Source organism: Mixophyes fleayi, chromosome 2 (assembly GCF_038048845.1).
Source record: "Mixophyes fleayi isolate aMixFle1 chromosome 2, aMixFle1.hap1, whole genome shotgun sequence".
In the NCBI taxonomy this organism is placed as follows: Eukaryota; Metazoa; Chordata; class Amphibia; order Anura; family Limnodynastidae; genus Mixophyes; species Mixophyes fleayi.
In genome coordinates, this window is record NC_134403.1 from 140,459,146 (window position 1) to 140,481,575 (window position 22,430).

Here is a 22,430-nt window from a genome sequence, read left to right on the forward strand (position 1 = left end):
TTTAGCAAAAGCAGATAGATTGTAGTTTATTATTTGGCCAACATGGAAAGTAATTTTCATAACATTCAGTAATGTTCAGTTACAACTTAATTATGTTTATATTTGCTGATTAAGAGCTCCATCCAGTGTTAGCATTTGGCAATATCAAGCATTCTACCATTATAAGAATAACTTGTGCATGGGGAGGAACTGTTGGACAGCAGCCTATAGTTGGTGTGACAGGATGAGCTTACTCTTGCACCTGACTGGCAGAGATGGTTTTATGAATTTGTCTTGGGGATCTGCTTACACATTACACACACACACACACACACACAGATGCAAAACTCCTTAAAATAGTCTTTGGAACTGCCATGCTTAAGAAAAGGAATGTAATCTATTACAGTGAGCTGATATGGTCCCATTTACCCAATATAAAATAAGTTGTGTCTTCTAAGAATGCATTATTTCTTTTTCTGCTAGCATAGACAACATATAAAGAGATTGCACTCAAAGTATACAGTTTCAAAAAAGGAAATAGCCAGTGTCCCAGTGGTGATGTGATACTTAAAGGTTCTTTTGGTTGTTCCCTCTCCTTTATTTACACTGATTCATCACTACGAGTGCTTTTACACATCATGCCATATTTGCACCACATACACTATTGTGTATTTTTCTTTTCTTGTTTGATGCAGCTGAGATTTATCACTGGCACTGAAGGAAGAATTTGATATTGCAATTTTGAGCACTTATTTTTGGCTGGTGTATGAAATTAGTTCAACGATGAACTGCATGCTATTTTAATGGTACACACTATGACCTCTGAATCAGCCTCGTCCTGGTGTGTGCTTTAACATCAAACTCTGTGGCAAAGATTCAGCCAGGGTTAGGAGACAGTGCCCTCTTCACCAGGGCACCACTGAGACTGGTTGATTTAATCTTCCCTCGATAGTTCCTTCAGGGTTCATGTAAACCCTGCATGTAGTTACTGTAGGGCATTCCCTGTACTCATGAAATGTAGCATAACACTATAGGAACACGACAGATCCACACTAGTGCTCCAGGCATTGGGGCGAATGGATGCAAAAACTTTTGCAGCTGTCATATTCAATTTTTTTTTTCAGTCTGTGAAATTTAGAAAATAAAAATTGTGCAGAAATAAGTTTGAACCCTGCGGCGGTTGTGTTAGCGTTTTAATTCAGGTTTGGCAAAACAAGTAATTGGTCCGTGGATATTCAAAATGTTGGCTACAACTGTAAATTACAATGTGTGTACATAACTTGGTGGGAGATTTATACAAGTACATCAACTGATATTGTTTTTGGTAAATTCAGAAAGATTTTTATTTTAAAAAATAGGTTATATTTTACCAGTACTTACCCACTCCCCTATTATACAAACGGAGGAAATGTAACTTATACGAGACAACAATCTGCACAGCATTAGGCATATAGAGCTTGAATTTGGAAACAGATTTATTTATATACATTTAAAAGTTATCAGTGCAACATATTTTAAAAATTATGTACAGTTTTACATATTTAAGAAAAAAATAGTTTAAGGCAAAATAAAACAAACACACACAAGCTGGTCCAATCAAATCAAAGTTAAAAAGATTGTCTACACCACTGGGGGAGATAAAGAAATACATTTTCATATATGCAGATATTTTGAGACTGGCAACGTGAAAATACACAGATCTCCATACAGCTCAGTTATTCATTTTTAAATTTCAGCAATCAGAATTAAATAATTACAATACATTTTTGCATGGACATGTCAATGAGCTGGTATGGCCTCTTAATGATTAGTACACTATCACAGGCCACCAGCTAAATACTGTTCTTAAAGGGATTCGTCACATCTGGTGAATTCCTCTCCAAAATCAGTGTTTTCCATTGAGACTTGCCCTTACCTCATTACGTTAAATAAGACAATAAGTGATCTGATTGGACAACAGCACATTGGAAGAGAGCCATGTGTCTAATTACTAGATTAATTCCACGTTCCAGATAGGGAATGTCTTGCAAAACTGAAAGCTTTACCACGCCTACAGTAATTTAGGGGGACCTGCAATCTAATGGAGGCGCCACTACCTGATTAATATATGCAGGGAGAGGTGTTCTCTGGAGACATGACCCCGTTTAAACTTGCATGTTGGTTAGCCCTACATACTTCTCATCCTCTTCTTGCCAGAGGACTCATAGTACATCAATCTCTACTAATAAATAAAGCAAGGACCACAAACCAATAAATGAAAAGCAGGCATATAAACAAAGGTATGACTTAATACAAAAAAAACACAGCATGTACATAGAACAATTCTGCTTTAATCACTTAAGGTTCAACTTAAAGCCGATTTCCACTTTGCACATAGCCCTCTCTGGCTTCTATCTATGAAGTGTCACATTGATATCACCAAACACCCAATTCTGCATCATACCAGTGCTGTGTTTATTGTACTAAAATGTTTAGGCATCCTGGAGCTCGCCAGCATGCTCTGTCAACCTCTGCTTCCACAACAGTCGGAGGGATACAGGTTGCCTATTTCTGTTATTCCTAGATAGCGAGTCAAGGACCTTTAGAATGTATTTATTATAATTTTCACTATGAAAGGTCTCAATAGACATACTATACTTTCAGTGCTATAGTTCATAACTAAATTAGGCTCAGATATTTATGTTTTACTTGTTATTTTCCTTTTGTTTGTTTTGTACAAGTTCTACACCCAATGCTGGTTTATTCTTTATGCTGAAATGGTGTCTGGTCCAGAATATCGAGTAGCAAAATGGTGTCACAGATACCTAGAAGGCATCCAGTTTTTTATTTAAATTACTGAGTAAAATGTCAAAGGCAATTCATTATTAATATTAACCCAATGATCCATCAGAAGAGTTTAGGATCATGCATATGGTTCTACTGCCAGTGATGAAAATAGAATTTCCATTCAAAAGGAAGCTACGCTGCCATTGCGCCGAGAAGCAGTGCTCTCATTTATTTGTAGTTCGCTGTCACAAAGGTGACTCTCTTCATCACCGTTCAGGTGCTCGTAAATATTGTTGGAAAGGCTCCCATTTACGACTCGTTCATCTTTCCGTAGAGAAACTGGCAGGTTAGATAGGTTAAGAGACACATCTTTGAAGGCGTGCAATAAAAATATTCCAACAATAATTGTTATAAAACCACTGAAGGTGCCAATCATGTCATTAGCAGCCATGTGTTGCCATTCCTTGAATAGAATGGCAGAGCAGGTAAGCACTGAGGTGGTAAAAAATACATAGTAAATTGGAGTCACTAAAGAGGTGTTAAATATATCCAAAGCTCTGTTTAAATAGTTTATCTGAGTGCTTACACATACTACAAGGCTGATTACTAGGATCCATGACAATGGATTCCTTAGAACAGGCTCTCCAGCAAACAGCCCCTTAATAGCAATTCCTAATCCTTTAACACAGGAGACAGACAGAGCTCCGATGACAGAGCAGATTGAGATATAGACCAAAATATTGGATTGCCCATGAGTTGGTCCCACCACAAAAATCAGGATAAGTGAGACAATGACCACTACCGTTGCAAATATTAAAAAACCTACAGAAGAAAGAAAAATACATTGTTACTTATATTATTTAACAGCAACCTAAAACTTTTCAAAAAATGTCCACCCCCCCTGCACCTAGAATAATACATTTATTAAATATAAGGAATGTTAGTAATTTGCATTTTTACAATGTCATTATGTGTTGACGAGCAATTTTACTTCAAGCTAAAATGTCAAAATGCACGGGATACTGGAGCAAGACCCAGGCTGTAATGCATGTTCCTCCACTAGGGGTCAGATGTGCATATCCTGTTTCGCCTAATCTCCCTCATCTGTTATTAGCTCTCAGTAGTGCGCAGTATACTGCGCATCTCCCCTACTTTACCTGTTATGTCAGGATTTCTGGGCAGTATTGAAATAATAAACTGTATACACTTCAGATATAGTCATTTCTAATTTATATTATCAATTCCCACCCAGGCTCAAATGCAGATAGTCACTTTGCTGAATCAGTATGCTACCTGGATCAGCTAGCTTGATGGACATTTCATTTAAACTTTCAATCTCCTCTTCCTGGGGAGCATGGATGACCATCACTGTTGATCCCAGTATACTCAGCAAACATCCGATCTTTCCATGAAGATTTAGCTTCTCGCTTAGGAAGTATGAGGACAGGATGGCACTGAAATGTAACATTTGAGTTATCAGTCAAAATCACCTTACACCATAAAGACTTTGCATATGGGTGCCATGCCTGTGTGCATTTACAGCACACCGTACATGAATCAATCATGTGCTTTTCTTCCTCCCGCTTATAGAGATATCAGACGAATGCATGTACATACCCACCCCAAAAAAAATAAAACTCGCGAGGGAAGATTATGAAATATTACTATTATTATTAAAAATAAAACAAAAAACATTATTTTGAGTAACATTACTATATTAGGACATAATGGTCATTAAGGGGTTAATCCTAATTACCTAGAAGCCCATTTGTTTTACATATTTTGTTGCTGTTGATTGCCAGTGTAAATATGATTTACATTGTTATTCTTTTACCAACTTATTTTGGTAAAGATACGTCAAGCTTTGAGCTGGATGTGAAAATAATCACCTGTGTCTCCAATAACAATGCAACACCAATATTGACTTGATACAAATTAAAAATCATTAACTATAAACACCCTGCAATATGCTGTACACATTACAAAAGGACTACTAATACCTATATTGTATTAACCACCCAACCCAGAGTTTTACTATGACTGCACCTGCCTGCTGGAGTGCGAGTCTCTCACGCCAAGAGGTCAGAAAATCAGTAACAGAGCAAACAAAGTGCCTTGTGACAGAGCAGCCAGAATACCCTTAGCAAAGACTTGAATAATATTGGTACAACAGTAAAGAGAATTCAGTAATTATTTAACCCTCTGTCTCCCCAAAACAAATCAATAGCAAAATAGGCAAGATCATCATGTGCTGACTAAAATAACCAGTGTAACCGCAAGTACAAAAAATAACAGCACTTTACATTAACTCAGATAGTCCCAATAAGTTATCAGTGGGGATCATTGCAGATAGCAGTCACCATTAGTTATATTCTCAGCTCCACCCTGAAATGAGCTGGCATTTCCCTGCAGCGAGACACAGCCTAGCACAGATCCTCCATACAACTGCCACCATGACAGACCTATCTCACACAAGTCAATAAAATCAATAACCAGACAGTGTTGCAAAAAGAGGCAGTCTCAAGTAACATTTTATTTAGGATTAAACAAAAATGACACTTAAATATTCATATGTAACAATTTCAGGCTGTTCCCCACCAAACGAGGCAAACTAATTATGAGAAGGATAGGTGTCCTGGTTTCAAAATTAACTCTTTCTTCCACTGACCCGTGGACACAGAGTAAGAGTCTGAATATACGTATACCCTTTTATTTATTATACAAAATCTGAACTTCCTGGTGCCACATGTATGTATGTAGGTCAGTATAAATAGACCATATAAATGCAAATTGGGTCCAACAAATATAAGTATTCAATTTTGCAATGGTATGCAAATGTAAATATGCAAGTATAGACCAAAGTTTAGACCTAAAATGAGTATTTTCAAGTACCTTGCAATAAGCAGTCTGTCCACATCAAATATTTTATTTAAAACAGCAACAGGTGTTAACCTAAAGGTCTATAGTTTATAGAAAAGTTAAAACTTATCACATATATGTGATAAGTTTGAACTTGACTATGAAAAACTAGAACAGGGCTGAAAAAGTGACCAGTCCCACGATGTAATACCTTGTAGAGACAGTTTTTGCTGTAATTACAGCCACCAGTCTGTCTGGATATGTCTCTACCAGCTCTGTGCACCTAGTTGGGGAATATTTGGCCATTCTTCCTTGCAGAATTGTTCAAGTTCAGTCTAATTTCGTGGAGTGTGTCAATGAACTGATCTGTTCAAGTCCATACACAGATTTTGTATTGAATTTAGTCAAGGGCATTCATCTTCCTATCCTTAAGTCACTGCAATGTTTTCTTGGCAGAATGTTTAAGGTTGTTGTCATGCTGGAAGGTGAACCACATGCCCATGTTCAGATATCTAGCAGAAGGCCACAGGTCTACATCAAGAATTTGGGTGTGCTTGGCAGCATCCATAATTCCTTTAATCTTGACCAATTTGCCATCACTATGCTTCACAGTAGATATGGTGTTTTGGGTGGTGTGCTGTGTTTGGTTTGCGTCAAACAGAGTTCAGTCCTAAAAGTTCTATCTAGCATTTACATTTACTGCAGCATCTACATCTTTGGGGGAGGCGGAGTATATGCAATTTTCTGTCAACGACATTCCCCTCCCTTGCACATGACCTAGCCACCTACAGCAGTTTGAATAGAGTAGCACAAAATGATGTTATGTCTGATATGGCGACACCTGAACACTTATAACGGGTTTATTAAAGGGGCATTTACTTCATTTTATTTTCTTTATTTGTGTTGTGTGCAAGAAAGTAACATTTGCAGTATGGTAGGGGAATGGTGGGAATTTTAGCACACATATATAGGTTTTATTTAAAGAGACAACAAAAAAAAATGGTGGTGCTTCAAAAAAAGCTGTTTACTGCACACACTGACTGACAATTAATATAGAGAGATTTTCTGTATAATGTGTAATACGTATCTTTCTTCTGAACTAGGGATGTACTGAATCCACTATTTTAAGATCAGGTCAAGCGCAAATTCTATTACAAAACTTGCAAAGGATTAAAAAATGGTCATGAAATCATTGAAAGGAATAATGGAGTTATACTTTGTTAGATGGTTATACCTACAATTCTGCATTGCTTGTATGTTATACCTACAATTCTGCTGTTCATTATATTTAAGGAACACTAACAAATTAGTCAAGTGTTCAGGCCACATCATAACAATTCTTCCAATTCTGGACATCACAAATGTTTAAAAAACAAAAACAGATTTTGTTTATTGTAGCCAATAGTCCTCCCCTCCCTCCTGTTGCCACCAATAGCCCTCCTCTCAGTCCTGTTATCACTAGCAGTCCTCCCATCCATTCTGTCGTGACCAATAGGAGTGCATCAAAAAATTCTGATCTTAGCGTTTGTACATGACATCAACGTATTGGTGTCTCCTACTGAAGAGACTGACTGAAGAGGTGGCGCAGACTTGATGTCATGTGTAGACACAGATCACAAGAGCTACGAGCGATGTCACACGCATTTGTGATGTTAAGTTAAGTTTTCAACAAGACAAGTTATATTTCTACATTTAGCATACGTATACAAGTCAATTCTCCCCAATCAAAACTTAATTTATAGAAGCATTGCTTGTATGTTATAAAGAAAGAATTTGACATATTACCTGACTAATACACTTAAGGCTCCTAAGGGTGTCACAAGTGTAGCTGGTGCAAAGGCATATGCAGCAAAGTTTGCAACTTCACCAGCTCCCACTGAAAGAGAAATTCATTGTTCAGAATACAATAAAAGCATAAGTGCTACAGCCAATACAATGACATGAGAATAATAAAAAGCATAAAGATTGAAATGAGTCTTTATTAAACAGAAATCTATTTGTTTATCATGTGGTCACATTTATTCCCAAAAATGGAAGACTAATGAGCTAAGACTAGGTCACAATAGTTCTTGTTTCTCTTTAGATACCTACTTGAGAGAAGCCCGGCCCACCACAACCATTCTTTAAGATATGCATGACCTCCTTGACCTATAGATGGAAAAGATATAACATTAGGATTAATGTAATATAAAATTTCTGCTCAGAATAGCAAGAATCAAACTCACTGTACGCAAAGGAACTCGAAATCCACTACATAAAACATAACAATCTACTTGTCAAAGCTTAATGTGAGCCATCTACTACATTTAAACATATTACATTGATGGATTATTCTGTCATGTGCCCTGGGAAAATGTTGAAAACGTGAGAACTCTGACCTTAGTAATGTCTTTTTAACAACTTTATCATGCACTATCCCCAATACAATCTACTTTACTGATTACTGTGCACATTAACAGGAGAAACGGGCCTTATTGCATACTAGAATTTTAAATGCAGCATTCAAATTTAGGAACACAATCACAGAAACAAGGCCATAAGAAACAATTCATCCTACTTTTATTGTGTTTTGCAGACATTTGTAAGAAAGTGCATTAACAGTGAATAGGTGTAAACAGGCCCTTGTGGGGAATTCTATGGTCACTGATGGGATTTCACTATTAAGAAGTGTGCACATAAAAATACAGTTACTGTTTAGGCAAAAGATAATTACTTAAATGTTGAAAAATAGTAACTAATTTCTCACAATGCAGTGAGGTACTGCATAGTGACCTATGGATACTAGGACATTATACAGATAGAGATAAAACTCAGCAGTAGTACAAATTAGCCATTCTAGTGGGATATTGTTAAAAAAAATTAAAAAGTTGCTTAGTGTCCGGGAGCTGCCGCTAGACACTAAGCTGCAATTTTTTTGTTAGTGAAATAAAAGCTCACCTTTGCTTGCGCCCCATAGAGACGCAAGCAAAAGAGAGCGTTATTTTTTACCATATAAAATGTGCAGCTACAATGTTCCTTCGAACATCGCGGCTTATTGAATCTGCCCTTATGAGTGTAACCCTTATAAAATTAGTTTGACAAGCTGCTTTATTAGCTATTTAATATCATAGCATATCTTCTGCAGCAAATTCTGGGCTACACTTTACCAATATGGAAGCTAAATATTCTTTGTGAATAAATACTTTACTTTGACATACAGGTGAAATATAACCAACATAAATGCAATTAATAATATTTGCCCTGCACCTAGATAGTTGTGATGACAGGTAGAAAGAGCATTGCTAATATACTAGGGCACTGCAGTTGTAATCCCAGTCTCATGTATTCCTACAGAATAAGTTTAGTTCATCCTTTGTATTTTGTCAGCCTAATTGTCTGAACTACAGAAACTGTATAGTCAGAAGGACCATTTAACACTTGAAACAGTCTATAGACCAGAAAGACCTAAAGTAAGATTGTTGCAGCTTTGTGTGACTGCACCAGAAAAATCACTATGTGCTATCACATGCTAGCATTTGTTTTCCTCTTCAGTATGTGTGTGTGTGTGTGTTTTAATGGACCTAAAAATTATTTTTAAAAAAGTATGTACATATATATAGCTTTTTCATGCAAGCACACAAACACTAAAGATCCCTCACCTTTAGTTTTAGCTAAACTTAAAATGAATGGCATCAAAAGCAAGTAATAATAACATCAAATATGTAATATTGTGATTTATTTCCACAGATATAGTACAGAAGAGGCAGAACTGTCCAATCAGAAACAGTGTTCAGCATAGCACCTAATGTATACCTGCTCTCATGGAGCCCTTTCTTGCCAGACGGAGAAGCCCTTTCTTTTTCAAGATGAAGCTGCCACCAATGAAAAGGCTTGAGCTAATCGCCAGTATGAGCCCAATATAAAAGTCAAATTTTCCTTTGTCTTTGCTCATCTTGAAGTGTTATTAACCTAACCACATTGGTGACCAAGATACATTGATATTAGGGCAAAGAAACTTCTTGTGAGGAATTCAATATTATGTCTGCAAATAAGAATAATAATAAATAAAAAAACAAAACATTATTTATGCTTTTCAGGAAGAAAAAATACCATCCCAATGATGAAAACCCTTAAGTAATACAGATCAATATGTCATGAAACACAATGCTTATTCTGCTTTTTGAGGTGACAAAAAGACAATAAGCTCCAAGCAAGCAGATATATTGAAAGCTTCATGTGCACTAAAGGTAAATGCTACAGGCTGATGAATACACAGGCAATAAATGTTGAGAAATCCATGGGAGAAGCAATGACTGCAGGAATAACTAATCTGTTACGGAGATGACATTGCATATATGTACAAGGTGCACCTAACATTGCTGTGAAAAGTAAAGAGAGAGAGTATCACTACCAGAATATACACATCAGAACAAAGCGGTTATCTGTGCTTCTAACACTCATAATCTTGCTGGCTAAGACTTTATGCACGATGATTTTACAATGTATACAGTTTGTTATAGTCTTATATTTGTTAAATATTCTTATAAAGAAAAAAACTAAACTAGAAGCATTAAATGCTGTAGGACTCCTGATGCTTTGTATTTCAGCTGCCTTATCACAAAGTAGAAATATAAGAAAATGATCTGTGGCACAAAAACGTAGACATGGATGTATAAACATCACATAACACATCATGGTCAATACGCTCCAATAAGCACTTGGCAGCAGACATTCTGAACAAGATTCCTTATAATTAAATATATATTGCACAATATAATGTAGTGTGCTGTGTAAACAGAGATGTTTTAAAAGACACAATGGTTTAAAATAGTTGTGGACAACAAATTGTTCAGGAGCCTCACACAGGAGCCTTAGTTCAACAATAGTTTTGTGGATGAATTTCAGATCACAATATGATATTAGCAAAAGCAAGTGAATACAACTGCCCCAGAAATATTAGAAGCTCTTACAATTCTTCTTGCAGACAAATGATAATTAAAATAAAAGACTTGTCGCATATAAGGTAATGCAAACCTCCCCAAACAAAAGTATAACAAGTAACTGACTAAAAAGAACTAAACTGTTACTGGAGCAGGTTTATACATCCATCTTCATATTTCAATATCCAATAGTATTATAGATAATAAAATACAGGTAAAATACAGAATCATTACAGCAAACATTATCCCTCTGAGTTTAGATAATAACAATGACAGCACATACTATGATACAAATATGTAATTGGTCTCATCAATCACCTACACAAATGTAAGAATATACATGTTTACACGACCTCTATGGAACATGAAACAAAATAACTACTATTCTGTTAAAGAACAGAAAACAGAAGAATCAAATAGTAATCTGGCTTCAGTGACACACACACACACACACACACACACACACACACACACCTAAAACATAATACATGTCAGGATACAGAAAAATGCGTTGCTGTGAGTCTTTTATTTTAAATACTATATTATTAAATGACCACTAAACCCAACACACAAATAGTTCTATAAAAGGAATTACTAATTAACATTGTTAAATAAATATATAAAAAGTTTCAGGAGCTCATCAGATCTTAACATATTTTAAATAAAAAGTAGTGATGGCTATTGTTCTTTGTTGTCTATATAAATAAGTGTTTATAATATTATTATTATTATTATTATTACAATTTTTAATAATAGGTAGTGCTTTTGCATTGACCAAGGACTAAATCACCATTGATCAGTATTTACACTACTTTTCATCTTATTTTCCTGTATCCATATGTAAATGTAAAATTGTAATTACACACTACTACTTACCATCAGGGACCTTTCTACACTGCACCTGCAAGAAGCCCAACAGCAGTAGTCACTACAGTGATGTTATCATTTAAATACACATAACTTATCTGTGTTAAACAATGTTCGGACATTCTGATTGTGTAAAATGCCACACTGTGATACTTTAACACTACCTATAAATGCGTGGAAATGTGTAGATTTCTCTGCATTCTGAGTCTCACCAGCAGGGACATTTTAAACAAATGTTAATGGAAAAAAAGACATACAGAAGAGAACAGCAGCATCAATGCTTTAATAATTCAGGCAGGCATCACATTCACATATGTTATCAAGATGCAACCAGACAACAACATGCTGACTCCTCTTGTAACACAGTGACTAATTACAAGGAAGCAGATCTCAAAGGTGCAGCCTCACCTCCTGGGACTGCCAGCTCAAAGCAGATGACTAATTAATAGAGGCCTCCCCGGACTGCAGAAATATTACTACAGGTAGAATTGATTAATGCTACTCAGAAGAATAGATATACTAACAAAGAATTATAGTGGTGGCATTGTGCATTTTGTTTAATTGTACACGAGATAAATTCTTACATTGAAATATATCATTACATTTGAAAGTATTAATAATATATATATATATATATATATATATATATATATATATATATATAACTGGGGTTGGGTATGGACAATTAACAGAGAGGATTTAGGCTCAAACTTTGTCTTTGTCATTGACATGCAGAACCCGATCATCCCTGTCACCTGACATAGATGAAGTGACACATGACAGCTTATTACCTGCTCACTAGCCGCGGACCGCCCCTCACTCGCCACACTGTCCCGGGAGTCGCTCTCTCCATGGATCTCATCCACACTGTGCCCAGGCGTGACGTCACTCTGCCAGTTTCCTGCTTCCGCAACCGCTGGAGGGGAGCAGTGTCACGAGCAAGGACACGTGAGAGCGTAATTCAACAAACTTTATCAAACGGACAAAGATGTCAGTCGGTCAGTTAATAAGGGGAGTGAAAGAGCTGTCATGGTCAAGTTCAATATTTCATTTATGTGTAAGGCCAACCGGATGCGTGTGCTGTTAGTACTTTTATTCTGCTTTTCACATTTGTTTCCAACTGCAGTCATATGGGCTAAGGTAATTATAGTGTTAAAAACAACACCAGTTAAAGTCAGTCCATGTTATTACAATTGAAAAATTGGTGTGAAAAATATAAACCAAGTATTATTGTACCGTGAAAAGGAATTAGGTTGTCAGCTATATTCTGTAATAAAATGCTAAAGATCATCAGTGATAATCATGTGTGACCCATTGATGTTTGACATGCATGTAAAATGCATATTGTAGAATTTTGAAAGGTGTTTAAATCAGAGATGCTCACTGACCCCCGTGAAGTGGTTTTGGATCTAGATTAGCTTCGGGTTTTGGCAAAACCACCCTTGTGTGTTTTGGTTTTGGATTTGGAATTTTTAGAATAAATCCTTAAATTGAGCTTAATTAGAAGAGATTTTTTGTATTGGGAAATTGGGATTGCGGTCTTTTGTGAGAGCCAAAAAGATGGAGAGTCTGGGATTACTCCTCCTAATACAGTTTTAGTGTGAGCAAAAAACACTGCACCAAAAGTCACGTAATTTAGAGCATTGCCACCAGATATGTTGTGTATCGGTACCCACCGATACAACACACCTCCAACATAAGTTAGGAACCCCAGGATAGATTTGAGCCAGAAGACTTTTACAGCGATACCATCTAGTCAAAACTTTATATTGAGTTTCTAGAACCAATACATTTGTTGAGAATGCTTGGGCGGCATAGAAGATATTTAACCCGTCATTTTCCTCAATTGCCCCATCTAAATTTCGTTCCCAATTCCTCTGTAATTTCAAGGGAGATTTAAACAGATTTTCCATTAGCAATTTATAAATCTGGGATAATAAGTGTGAAGGGCATGCAGGGACTTGCATATTGATTCAAAAATTGTGAGCACCCTACCAAAAAGTTTCAATTGTGACAGCGCCAAAAGTCTTGAGTTTGGCAATTGCCACTTAGTTTGAATATCACCAAACGAGGCCACACCGGATGAGGACACTGGTTGGCTGGCACGCAGGATCCCTACCTGTTTCCATTGTAAGAAGCTTATTTCTGGAAGCAAGGAAAAAAAATGCAGGTGGCCCAGCCCAAGGTAGCCCACTATGGGACCCGTCTGAGGGGCAGATACCCCCCTGCCCCTAACTGTTCTCTAACTTTAACCCACAGGATTCCGAGGTGGAGATGTTTGACCCAGGGGTATTACAAGGTAGGAGTTAAGCTTATACACTGTTACCACCCACATGAGCAAACAGGTTGCAGTAGGTTTTAATTAAATTGATGGTAATGTGTCTGTGGTAGGATAAGCTCTACTGGGGCAGGAACGGATGTGAATGAATAAACACTATCTCTAAAAGGGTTACATTATATGTTGATGCTGTATTGGTAGAGAGTAATAATCTACATCTGCAGTTCCTATATTCTACTAGGTCAGGGCAGGCCCTGATGTAATAGTCAAATGCAGCCAGTGTTTAGCTTATGTTGAGAATAAACAAACAAACAATTTACTGTGAAAAAGGTGCCAGTGAGACAACACAGAACACATAGTTGAGTTGTAGAGCTAGATTTTCTTCCAAATACTAGAATATATCATACAGAGGTTCTCAACACACCCGTCACCTTCAATTTGTATGAATTGAATAACAATACAGAGGGATTCCAAGATGTATCACAATTATTTTTTTTTAAAAACGTTTTCTTTTTTAAGGTCACGTGAAATAGTTTACAATTGACATTATGAGTACGCAAATTTAAAATAACAAGGTAAGTAAACAGGGTCTACCACCAGCGTAGAGATAGAACTCAACACATCAACCATACATTTATAGATGAAAAGGGAGAGTGACTAAGAGATTTCCATACAGAGGGAAGAAACGAACAAAAAGGGAGAGAATGAATAGGATATAGAGGGAGAGGAGATAAAGGGTAGTGGTAAAGAGAAGAAGTGGCTAGATCCAATGTTAGGGACGTAAAGAGCTGGGGAGGAGGGAGAGTTAGTAATACTTAGTTATGTGAAAGGTGAGCAAGCCTGGAAAAAGGAAAGCCACGGGTCCCAAACCTTGGTGAAGGCTCTGGGGGAGTTGCGGATAATACCGGTCATATACTCCATTCGCTGGGTCTGCCAAACTCTATTAACTATGGTCTTCAGGGAGGGGGGAGACTGCTGCCACCAGTCCGCTACTATTTGGCATGTAGCCGCCGAGAGAATGTGTCTAGTTAGTTTATTCTGATGGCAGGTTGCCGAGGGGGCACCCAGAGGAAGAAGAAAAAATGTGGGCTCATGGGGGATATCCACCTGAGAAATTGATTGGATCAATTGTTTGATCTCAGTCCAAAAGCTTGTCAGGTTTGGGTATGCCAACCAGATATGAAGGCATGTGCCCTCGTGGGAGCACCCCTGCCAGCACCGATCATAAGAGTCAGGGAGGATTCTACAACGTTGCGACACCACATAATACCTTTCGTATAGCACCTTATAGATATTCCCCCTAATTCTAACACAAATAGAACTGGAGGCAGCCTTCTCATGGATCTCAGACCATTCTTCATCTAGTAACACCTCACCAAGGTCCTGTTCCCAGTCTAGTTCGTGAGGGCCCCGAAGGCCCAAAGAATAGTACAGTGTACAGATAAGACCATTTGTTGAAGAGTGACGTAGACAGAGGGATTCAAAGGTAGAGAGAGGGCAGGAGGAGAGGTGGTCTTTGACTGTATTATGGAAATGGAATAGTTGTAGAAATTGATAGAAGTGTTTTGAGGGAATATGAAAGCGATATTGGATGTCAGAAAATTAAGGAAAAATAGTGGAAGACGTTAGGTGATTAAGATATCTGACTCCCCGCCAGTGCCATGGTTGAAATTAGTTAGGGAGAAGTCCCAGGGAAAAATCTGGGGAGTTAAATAACGATATCACAGGAGAGGGATGAGGCGAGACGCCGTATTTTTGAGGAGTCCCAAATGGATAAGGAATGGGGGCGATGACTGAGTGGACTTAAAAACGTTTTGGGCGACAGGACCTTGGGAGCCACAGTAGAGAAGAGAGTCCCAGACCCTCAGCCTCAAGTTTAGACCATACTCTTGAATCTGTTGAGCCACACCATAGAACACATTGAGCGAGTTGGGCAGAAAGGTAGTAAAGGTGAAAATCAGGAATCCCTAGGACCCCTCCTAGTGGGGATCTCTGAAGAACTTTAAGTAGTACCAGTGGCCATTTGCCCAACCTAATTTTGAAACGTGAAATTGGAGGAATTTAAAAACGTAGGGTGGGATACGGATGGGAAGAGTCTGGAAATAATAACGCAATCTGGGGAGGATATTTATTTTATTGGCATTAATGTGGCCAATCCAAGATATATAAAGGTGTGACCAAGCAGTGAGATCTAGCTTTATTTGGTTAAGAAGTCTGGTAAATTTGCTTGAAGAAAGTGTCAGTAATAAAGACCACCAAATACTTAATTTTTGAGAGACGCCATTGAAATGAAAAGGAACGCTCCAGGAGTATCTTGTCAGAGTTAGGAACATTAAATTCTATGGGCTAGATTTACTAAGCTGCGGGTTTGAAAAAGTGGGGATGTTGTCTATAGCAACCAATCAGATTCTAGCTGTCATTTTGTAGAAAGCACTAAATAAATGAAAGCTAGAATCTGATTGGTTGCTATAGGCAACATCCCCACTTTTTCAAACCCGCAGCTTAGTAAATCTAGCCCTAAAACCACAGTCTTGTCCGAGTTGATCTTGTAACTCAAAAAGTGGCTATATAGGTCTAGTTCGCCCAACAGGGGGAGTATAGAAGTGATAGGATGAGTGATGGACAGTAGGACATTATCAGCAAGGAGCGTGATTTTATGGGTAGAGGGGCAAACAGGTTTACCCGCTATATCCAGGTTGGCTCGGATCCTGGTTGCTAGAGGCTCTATAATAAGTGTGGAGAGGGGGCAGCCCTGATGTATACCTGTCACGAGGTAAGATTGCGGCACCTGCGGGTATTGGCACTGCTACACAAGGAGACACGGAGTCTAACATGCCGCCGGTCTTCACCAGGGACCTCCGCAAGGAAGTTTGGATTTTGCGGCAAACGGCGTGCAGGTCGCGGCCCTCCCAGGAAGCTACCTGCGAGATGATGGTGTTAATCGTGGTCATACTAGCAGAGGTCTGGAACCGTGCGGGCAGATGAAGTACCAAATCAGGAAGCAAAGAGTAGTCAAACAAGCCAAGGTCAATCCGGAGAGTATAGTGCTGAGCCAAGGGAGAATTCAAATCAGAGTCAGGGAGAGCCGGGTCGGTACACTGGGAACAATCAGAATATAATGTATGTAAACGCTGGAGGCTAGATCTATAAAGAAACTAGTTGCTCTGGCACCCTAGTGGTGTCAGAGCAGGCTATATATAGGAAGTGCTCAATCCTCATTGGTGGGCAGTGGTTCAGCGGTTAGAGGCGCTGAGCGCCGAAAGGAAGCCCAAATGCGCGTCCCTTTGCTATGGCAATGGGCGCGCATGCGTCCTGCACCGCCGGAAGGAGCGTCCACGTTGCTTAGCAACTGGGCGCTCCGTGGAGATCAGACGTCCATCCCCGGCTAGCGAAGAGGCGCGGGGACGGCGTCTAATAGTACCATTCAATATAGGGAAGGGTACCGAGGGAGAACGATAAAGGGCCAAGATGCCTTTCAAAAATCTGCCTGTGAATCCCATCGTTCCGAGCACCCCCTCCATGAATGACCAGGAGATGCGGTCGAGCGCCATGAGAAGAGAAGGAAGGTTATTGTTATGAATCGTATGTATCAAATCGATGACCCTTCTAGTATTATCAGGGGCTTGACGCACGGGGATGATACCCACCTGGTCAGGATGGATGAGTATAGGGAGGAGCGAGTTCAACCTGGTGGCCAAAATTTTTGCATATAACTTCAGATCGATATTGAGTAACGAAATAGGTCTATAGCTGGCGCAAAGAAAGTGGTCTTTCCCTGGTTTCGGGATAACAATTATGTTAGCCCTACTGGTGGCAGAATCAAAGGAAGCCCCGTCAAGCACTTCATTAAAGAATTTTGTTAGATGGGGACTGAGGACCCACTTCAATTTTTTTGCAATACTGAGGGGTGAGGCCATCAGGACCGGAGCCTTAGAAGACTTCAAAGACTTAATGGCCACAAGGACCTCAGACAGGGTGATATCTGTGTTCACTGAAGACTGCTGTGCTAAGGTGCTTTTAAGAAGAGGAGTGGATGAGAGGTAGTCAGTCAAGGTAGGAACTGGGAGGTCTCCACGAGGAGGAGACGCAGGAAGATTGTAGAGAGAAGAATAAAAGTTCCTATCAATATGGTTCAGGACTAATTTTTTCCAGAGTATTCTAGCCAGTGCAGAGTCTGCTTTATCATAATAACGTTGCAAAGTGGTGGCCGCTCTACGGGAAAGGAGGGTGTTTAGGTGGCCTTTCAGCGAGTCTATCTGAGAGAGCAGGGCCAGATCATGGTGGGTTTGGTGCTGGGTGAGAAGCGAGGTTAGTTTATGTTCCAGAGAGGACAACTCCTCCACTTTTTTTTTTATGGCCATGGACTGACTAATTAATTGACCTCGAATAGTAGCTCTATGGGCCTCTCAGATAATTCCCGGGGCCACATCAGGGGTTGAGTTGTCCAGAAAGTAATCAGTAATGAAGGTCTTAATGTTAAGACAGGTGGATTGGTTAAGCAAGATTGAGTCACCTAGGCGCCATCTACTACGTTTTGGAAGCGGTTTAAGGAGATCTAGAAGGAAGAATACAACCAAATGGTCAGTCCAGGTGAGGGCAGTGATGCCTGCTTGTGTGACATTTTAAATCTTTCAAGCAATAGAAATGTATGTTTCTGCCTGCTATGCTTTACAGTTATGTCAGTTCTCTTAATGCTGTGTTTAAGTGCTAGTCTTACTTTTCTAAGCATAAATCAGCAATGTTGTACTTGCTGAACATCCCACTGATTCTCATCACACGAAGCTTCGATAGGACTTAGTAATCGAATTCCCCTGTAAGAGTGCTGGAGGAAGTCTGTTCTACTTACATGTAAGTTATATAATATAATAGATGTCTACCTGAATGGATGTTGTGTTGGGTATGGCAAGTACCTGCAGATGTTATTTCTACACAATGTCTGGATTAAAAAACATACAACAAACCCCCCCCCCAAACAGCTGCCATAATACATCCTACATGATATTGACAGCATGTGCATGGGATAGTTTTTTTTAGCGCTAGAATAAGATTAATCTGGCTAAATGTAATGAGATATAGCAAACATCAGTGTTATTAACTTATTCATAACTTATTCTGCTGTCACTTCCATACAGTGAACTCTTCAATGTCTCATATATACATTCTTGCAGTCTAGTTCCTACTCTTATGCAGCGACTGGTGTCTTATGACATCTCCAGCTATAACGATATGTCACAATACCCTTGTTGTTGTTTGTAATATCAACTTAGTTGTGTTGGTTACAGTTAGTACTGAAATATGTCACATGCAAAGGATGGTTAGAGATAAAAAAAAAAAAAGTAATAATATATATTTGTATTTGGGATAGAGTGCTTGAGAGAAAGCTGGTATGGCTAAATTTATATTATTGATATGTAGACCAGTGAGTCAGTGGAGTGATGCAGGAGCATACTCTCATACAATCTCACACACACCTACCTCTAGAGATCCTCATTCTTGTCTTGCAGGTCTAGCTCAGTCTTCCTTCTCCCAGGATACAGTGGGTAGTTAACCGGACAAGTGGGGTATGCATACCCGATGACTACCACACCGACAAGAATGTGAGCGACCTAAAAATAACGATTACCAGGATTGCGACGGTCAGTATACATCTACATACCTTAATATAGATGTATAGCATTTGCGACAGGTCTTATAGCCGTCAATTGCGAATGAAGAAAAGTCGGCGACTGTTAAGCACGTCAATCCTACTGCTGACAGTGTGATTGCCACTTTTAAGGCGGCAATGGGTAGACCCTGCGCCACAAATCATTTAAGAGGCGTCTTCATTCGCAAATGACATATGACGTCTATAAGACCTGTCGCAAATGCTGCACATCTGTATTAAGGTATGTAGATGTATACTGACCGTCAATCCCTGTAATCGTTATTTTTACATCGCTCACATTCTTGTCGGTGTGGTATTCACCGTGAAAATGACTACCACCGAACCAGACAGGTGCCACTGCCCATGTAGCTTTAGTAACAAGTGTATGTTGAATGTGGAGCAGTCACTGACATAGTTGCACAATCCAATTACAGTTGACACAAAGAATGAGCACCATACCAACTATCACGTAACAAATAAAGAGAACTTTATTAAAATGTATCCTTCTCATTCTAGCACAGATCTTTGTTGCAGACAAGTAGTTTAGTTACAATAGAATAAAGTCCACCTCCTATCTCCTCCTGCACAGTTCCTAGGTAACAGTTTAGTGCCAATAGGCATATTAGCATCTGAACTCCCACCATCACTGGAACCATAGGGGGAATTCAATTCCCTGTGGAGTGCCTCCGGAAAGTCATGAAGGTCATGTAACATCACAGATTTTTCTTCGCACCCCATAGAGTTGTGCAGGAAAAGTCTTGATGTTTGGGTACCCAAAAATGGGCGCAGCCGGACATCTTTTTCGGGTCCCTTGTACACATTCTCATTTCTCTGCAGGAACCCCAAACCTTTGATTCGCAGATACTGATTCCGTCACTTTTGTAAAACTCTGCCACTTAGGGTTTCTCACCTCACTTCTACGGTTGCAGGCTTGGTCTTGCTCTCTGCCGACCACACCCCATCTGCCACAAAACTATATTTAAGATGGGCATCTGAGATCAGGGACGTCTGGTATATGTGTGTGTATACATATTGACAAAGGGAGGTGTTTGGCACAGGCTTCTAAAAGAGGAAATAGGTATTTAGGTGGCGATCTGCAGAGAACGACTGCAAATAGAGTTATTAATTTGTACCAAAGTTCACCTAGGTTAAAGGAATAAAGGTGGTGGACATATGTGTGGTAAAATAATAGTAAAGAGTTTAATTCAACTTAGATGTTTTGAAGTGGTTTAAAAAAACAGATTTTCCACAGCAAGCAGGAGTCTGACAGGATGTGTCTGCAATCAAAACAGAGCACCTGCAAAAAAAACTCCCTTTTAAAGGCAATGCGGGAATGTCCTCTGTTCATCAAGTTAGGGCTGTGGGAGGAGTGAAAAATATTTAAATCTGTCTGTTTCATTGCTCAGTTGCGACCAATGCCAGATAGTGAACGGTGGCTAGGGAGCTGGTCTCTGTCTATCTAGCGTTAGGGTCATAAGAAAGAGCGTGGAATGCTATGTTGTCAATTTACCATCCGGACAACAAAACCATAGTAAAAAACAATAAGGTGTTCGTGTGTGCATCACCTGAATCATGCCTGTGTCACAATATATCATAATTTGTTTGATTATACACCCCAACCAAGAATTTTGATGGTATCACATGTCAAAGGATGTAGGGCACAAAAGATCTCTCTTACTGCATCAGGAATTGATCAATCAATATGACCAGGCATAAGATACTTAATTTACCCCTTTTGGGTTAATAGAATAGCACCATTAATGTAATAATTGTGATCAGTATATAACACTGCCATTATTGTAAATAACTGATATAATGTCAGCTACATGTTCTCCATGTTTATGAACCCATGAATTGAGCGCGCCGTTTTTTAAAACAAGGGAAAACAAATGGACAAACTGTCTAATTTAGAAGTATAATAGCAGTTCTGCTTCTTGCCCTTGGGTCTGAAGGAACAAACAAAATTGGTGATTTATATTTTTTTGTTATTTCTACTTTTTTGTTTTTAACTGCTTGCAGATTTATAAATAACCGAGTTTTTATCATCTAAAATCTTAGTGGTGACAGCTTAAGTTAAGGTGTGTGGGCTGTTTTTTCGTTTCTACTCAATTTTGCAACTTTCCATGAGAAAGAAGAGTGGGATTGAGTAGTCTCTTACTGATGCCTGCCAGTCACATGTGCTGAGTGTATGTATGTGACATTTATATACAGGAGTACTGAGATCTACTCTATTGCACCATGCTGTGCACAAAGGACTGCTGGAATGTACCTTATTGTATATAAGGTGTACAAAGGGCACCTTACACTATGACAGATAAACAGGAAAGAGAGCACTGGACAGAGGTGAAAGTTATGTTAGAGAGAATTTAGAGTAGTCATGTCCAGAGTAAAGCAGATGGTGAAAGAAGTATTAACACATTAAGATAGCAATGAGAAAATTCAGATACAAGGAAAAATAAATAAATTATAGACATAATACAATAACCTCAGGGTTTGCTCTGACAAGTGCAAAATGTTTGATGAAAGGGTAGTGGACAAAAAAAAATGTGTAATGCACTTTCCAAGCACTAGGCAGCCACAAACATTTCTTTCCTCCATAAAAACACCCTTGAATTGCACAGAACAAATGTGCCAACTCACAGTATGACAGGGTAGTCTGCTTAACTGTGGACTGTTGGGATGTATGTATTTGTAGTAGGCAATGAAGCTTTGCAGTGTGTGTGTGCGTGTATTCAAATGTGTCTCATTTTAAATAAATGACCTAGCAACTCTGCCAGGCTACACTGAAAATATACATACATATTGCATTTATTTTTAATAGATAATAAGACAGTTTTACACCTAATTGTCTATGTAGCAGAGTGTTGTGACCACAGCGACCACAAATCCTGATCAACATCTGATCAGGTACTGGAAGTAAAACTGATCAGGAAAGGTAAGTACTTGATACACTCTAAGAGATAGTGCATATCACAGATGGTTACAGATAGCATAGGGTTATATTTGCAAAATAGATCCTTTGAATTTATTTGACACATTTAACCCCTGAAAAAGACCACATACAGTGTATATAATAAGTCTATAACCCCTTATTGAAATTGCAGCTGCTTGTGATGTA

At 38.8% G+C, this 22,430-nt stretch overlaps 1 protein-coding gene and 1 long non-coding RNA gene across 4 annotated transcripts; one reads left to right on the forward strand and one right to left on the reverse strand.

The window, feature by feature from the left end:
- Positions 1-1,159: 1,159 nt before the first annotated feature.
- Positions 1,160-12,294, reverse strand: NIPA2 (NIPA magnesium transporter 2). Of its 3 annotated transcripts, XM_075200095.1 has the most exons (7): positions 12,182-12,294; positions 11,400-11,424; positions 9,397-9,625; positions 7,696-7,752; positions 7,390-7,480; positions 4,039-4,199; positions 1,160-3,567 (listed from the first exon to the last, which is right to left on the reverse strand). In XM_075200095.1, exons 3-7 carry the CDS (start codon positions 9,533-9,535, stop codon positions 2,927-2,929), a joined length of 1,089 nt encoding a protein of 362 aa, XP_075056196.1. In that variant the 5' UTR covers positions 9,536-9,625; positions 11,400-11,424; positions 12,182-12,294; the 3' UTR covers positions 1,160-2,926. The 3 variants fall into 3 exon arrangements, with proteins under 3 accessions (XP_075056196.1, XP_075056197.1, XP_075056194.1); XM_075200096.1 differs by lacking the exon at positions 11,400-11,424 and having other exon boundaries at positions 9,397-9,552; XM_075200093.1 differs by lacking the exon at positions 11,400-11,424.
- Positions 11,735-12,680, forward strand: LOC142141531 (uncharacterized). The gene is made up of 2 exons (XR_012688685.1): positions 11,735-11,872; positions 12,126-12,680. It is a non-coding gene; the product is annotated as an uncharacterized LOC142141531 (long non-coding RNA).
- The last annotated feature ends 9,750 nt before the right edge of the window (positions 12,681-22,430 follow it).

What these genes read in the sequence shown, in the direction of transcription:
- NIPA2 (XM_075200096.1), bottom strand. Translation starts at nt 9,535, where the DNA reads ATGAGCAAAGACAAAGGAAAATTTGACTTTTATATTGGGCTCATACTG. An exon ending in AAAGGGCTCCATGAGAGCAG is followed by an intron (nt 7,753 to 9,396) that starts GTATACATTAGG and finishes TTCCATCTATAG; the next exon opens with GTCAAGGAGGTCATGCATAT. An exon ending in GCCTTAAGTGTATTAGTCAG is followed by an intron (nt 4,200 to 7,389) that starts GTAATATGTCAA and finishes GTTACATTTCAG; the next exon opens with TGCCATCCTGTCCTCATACT.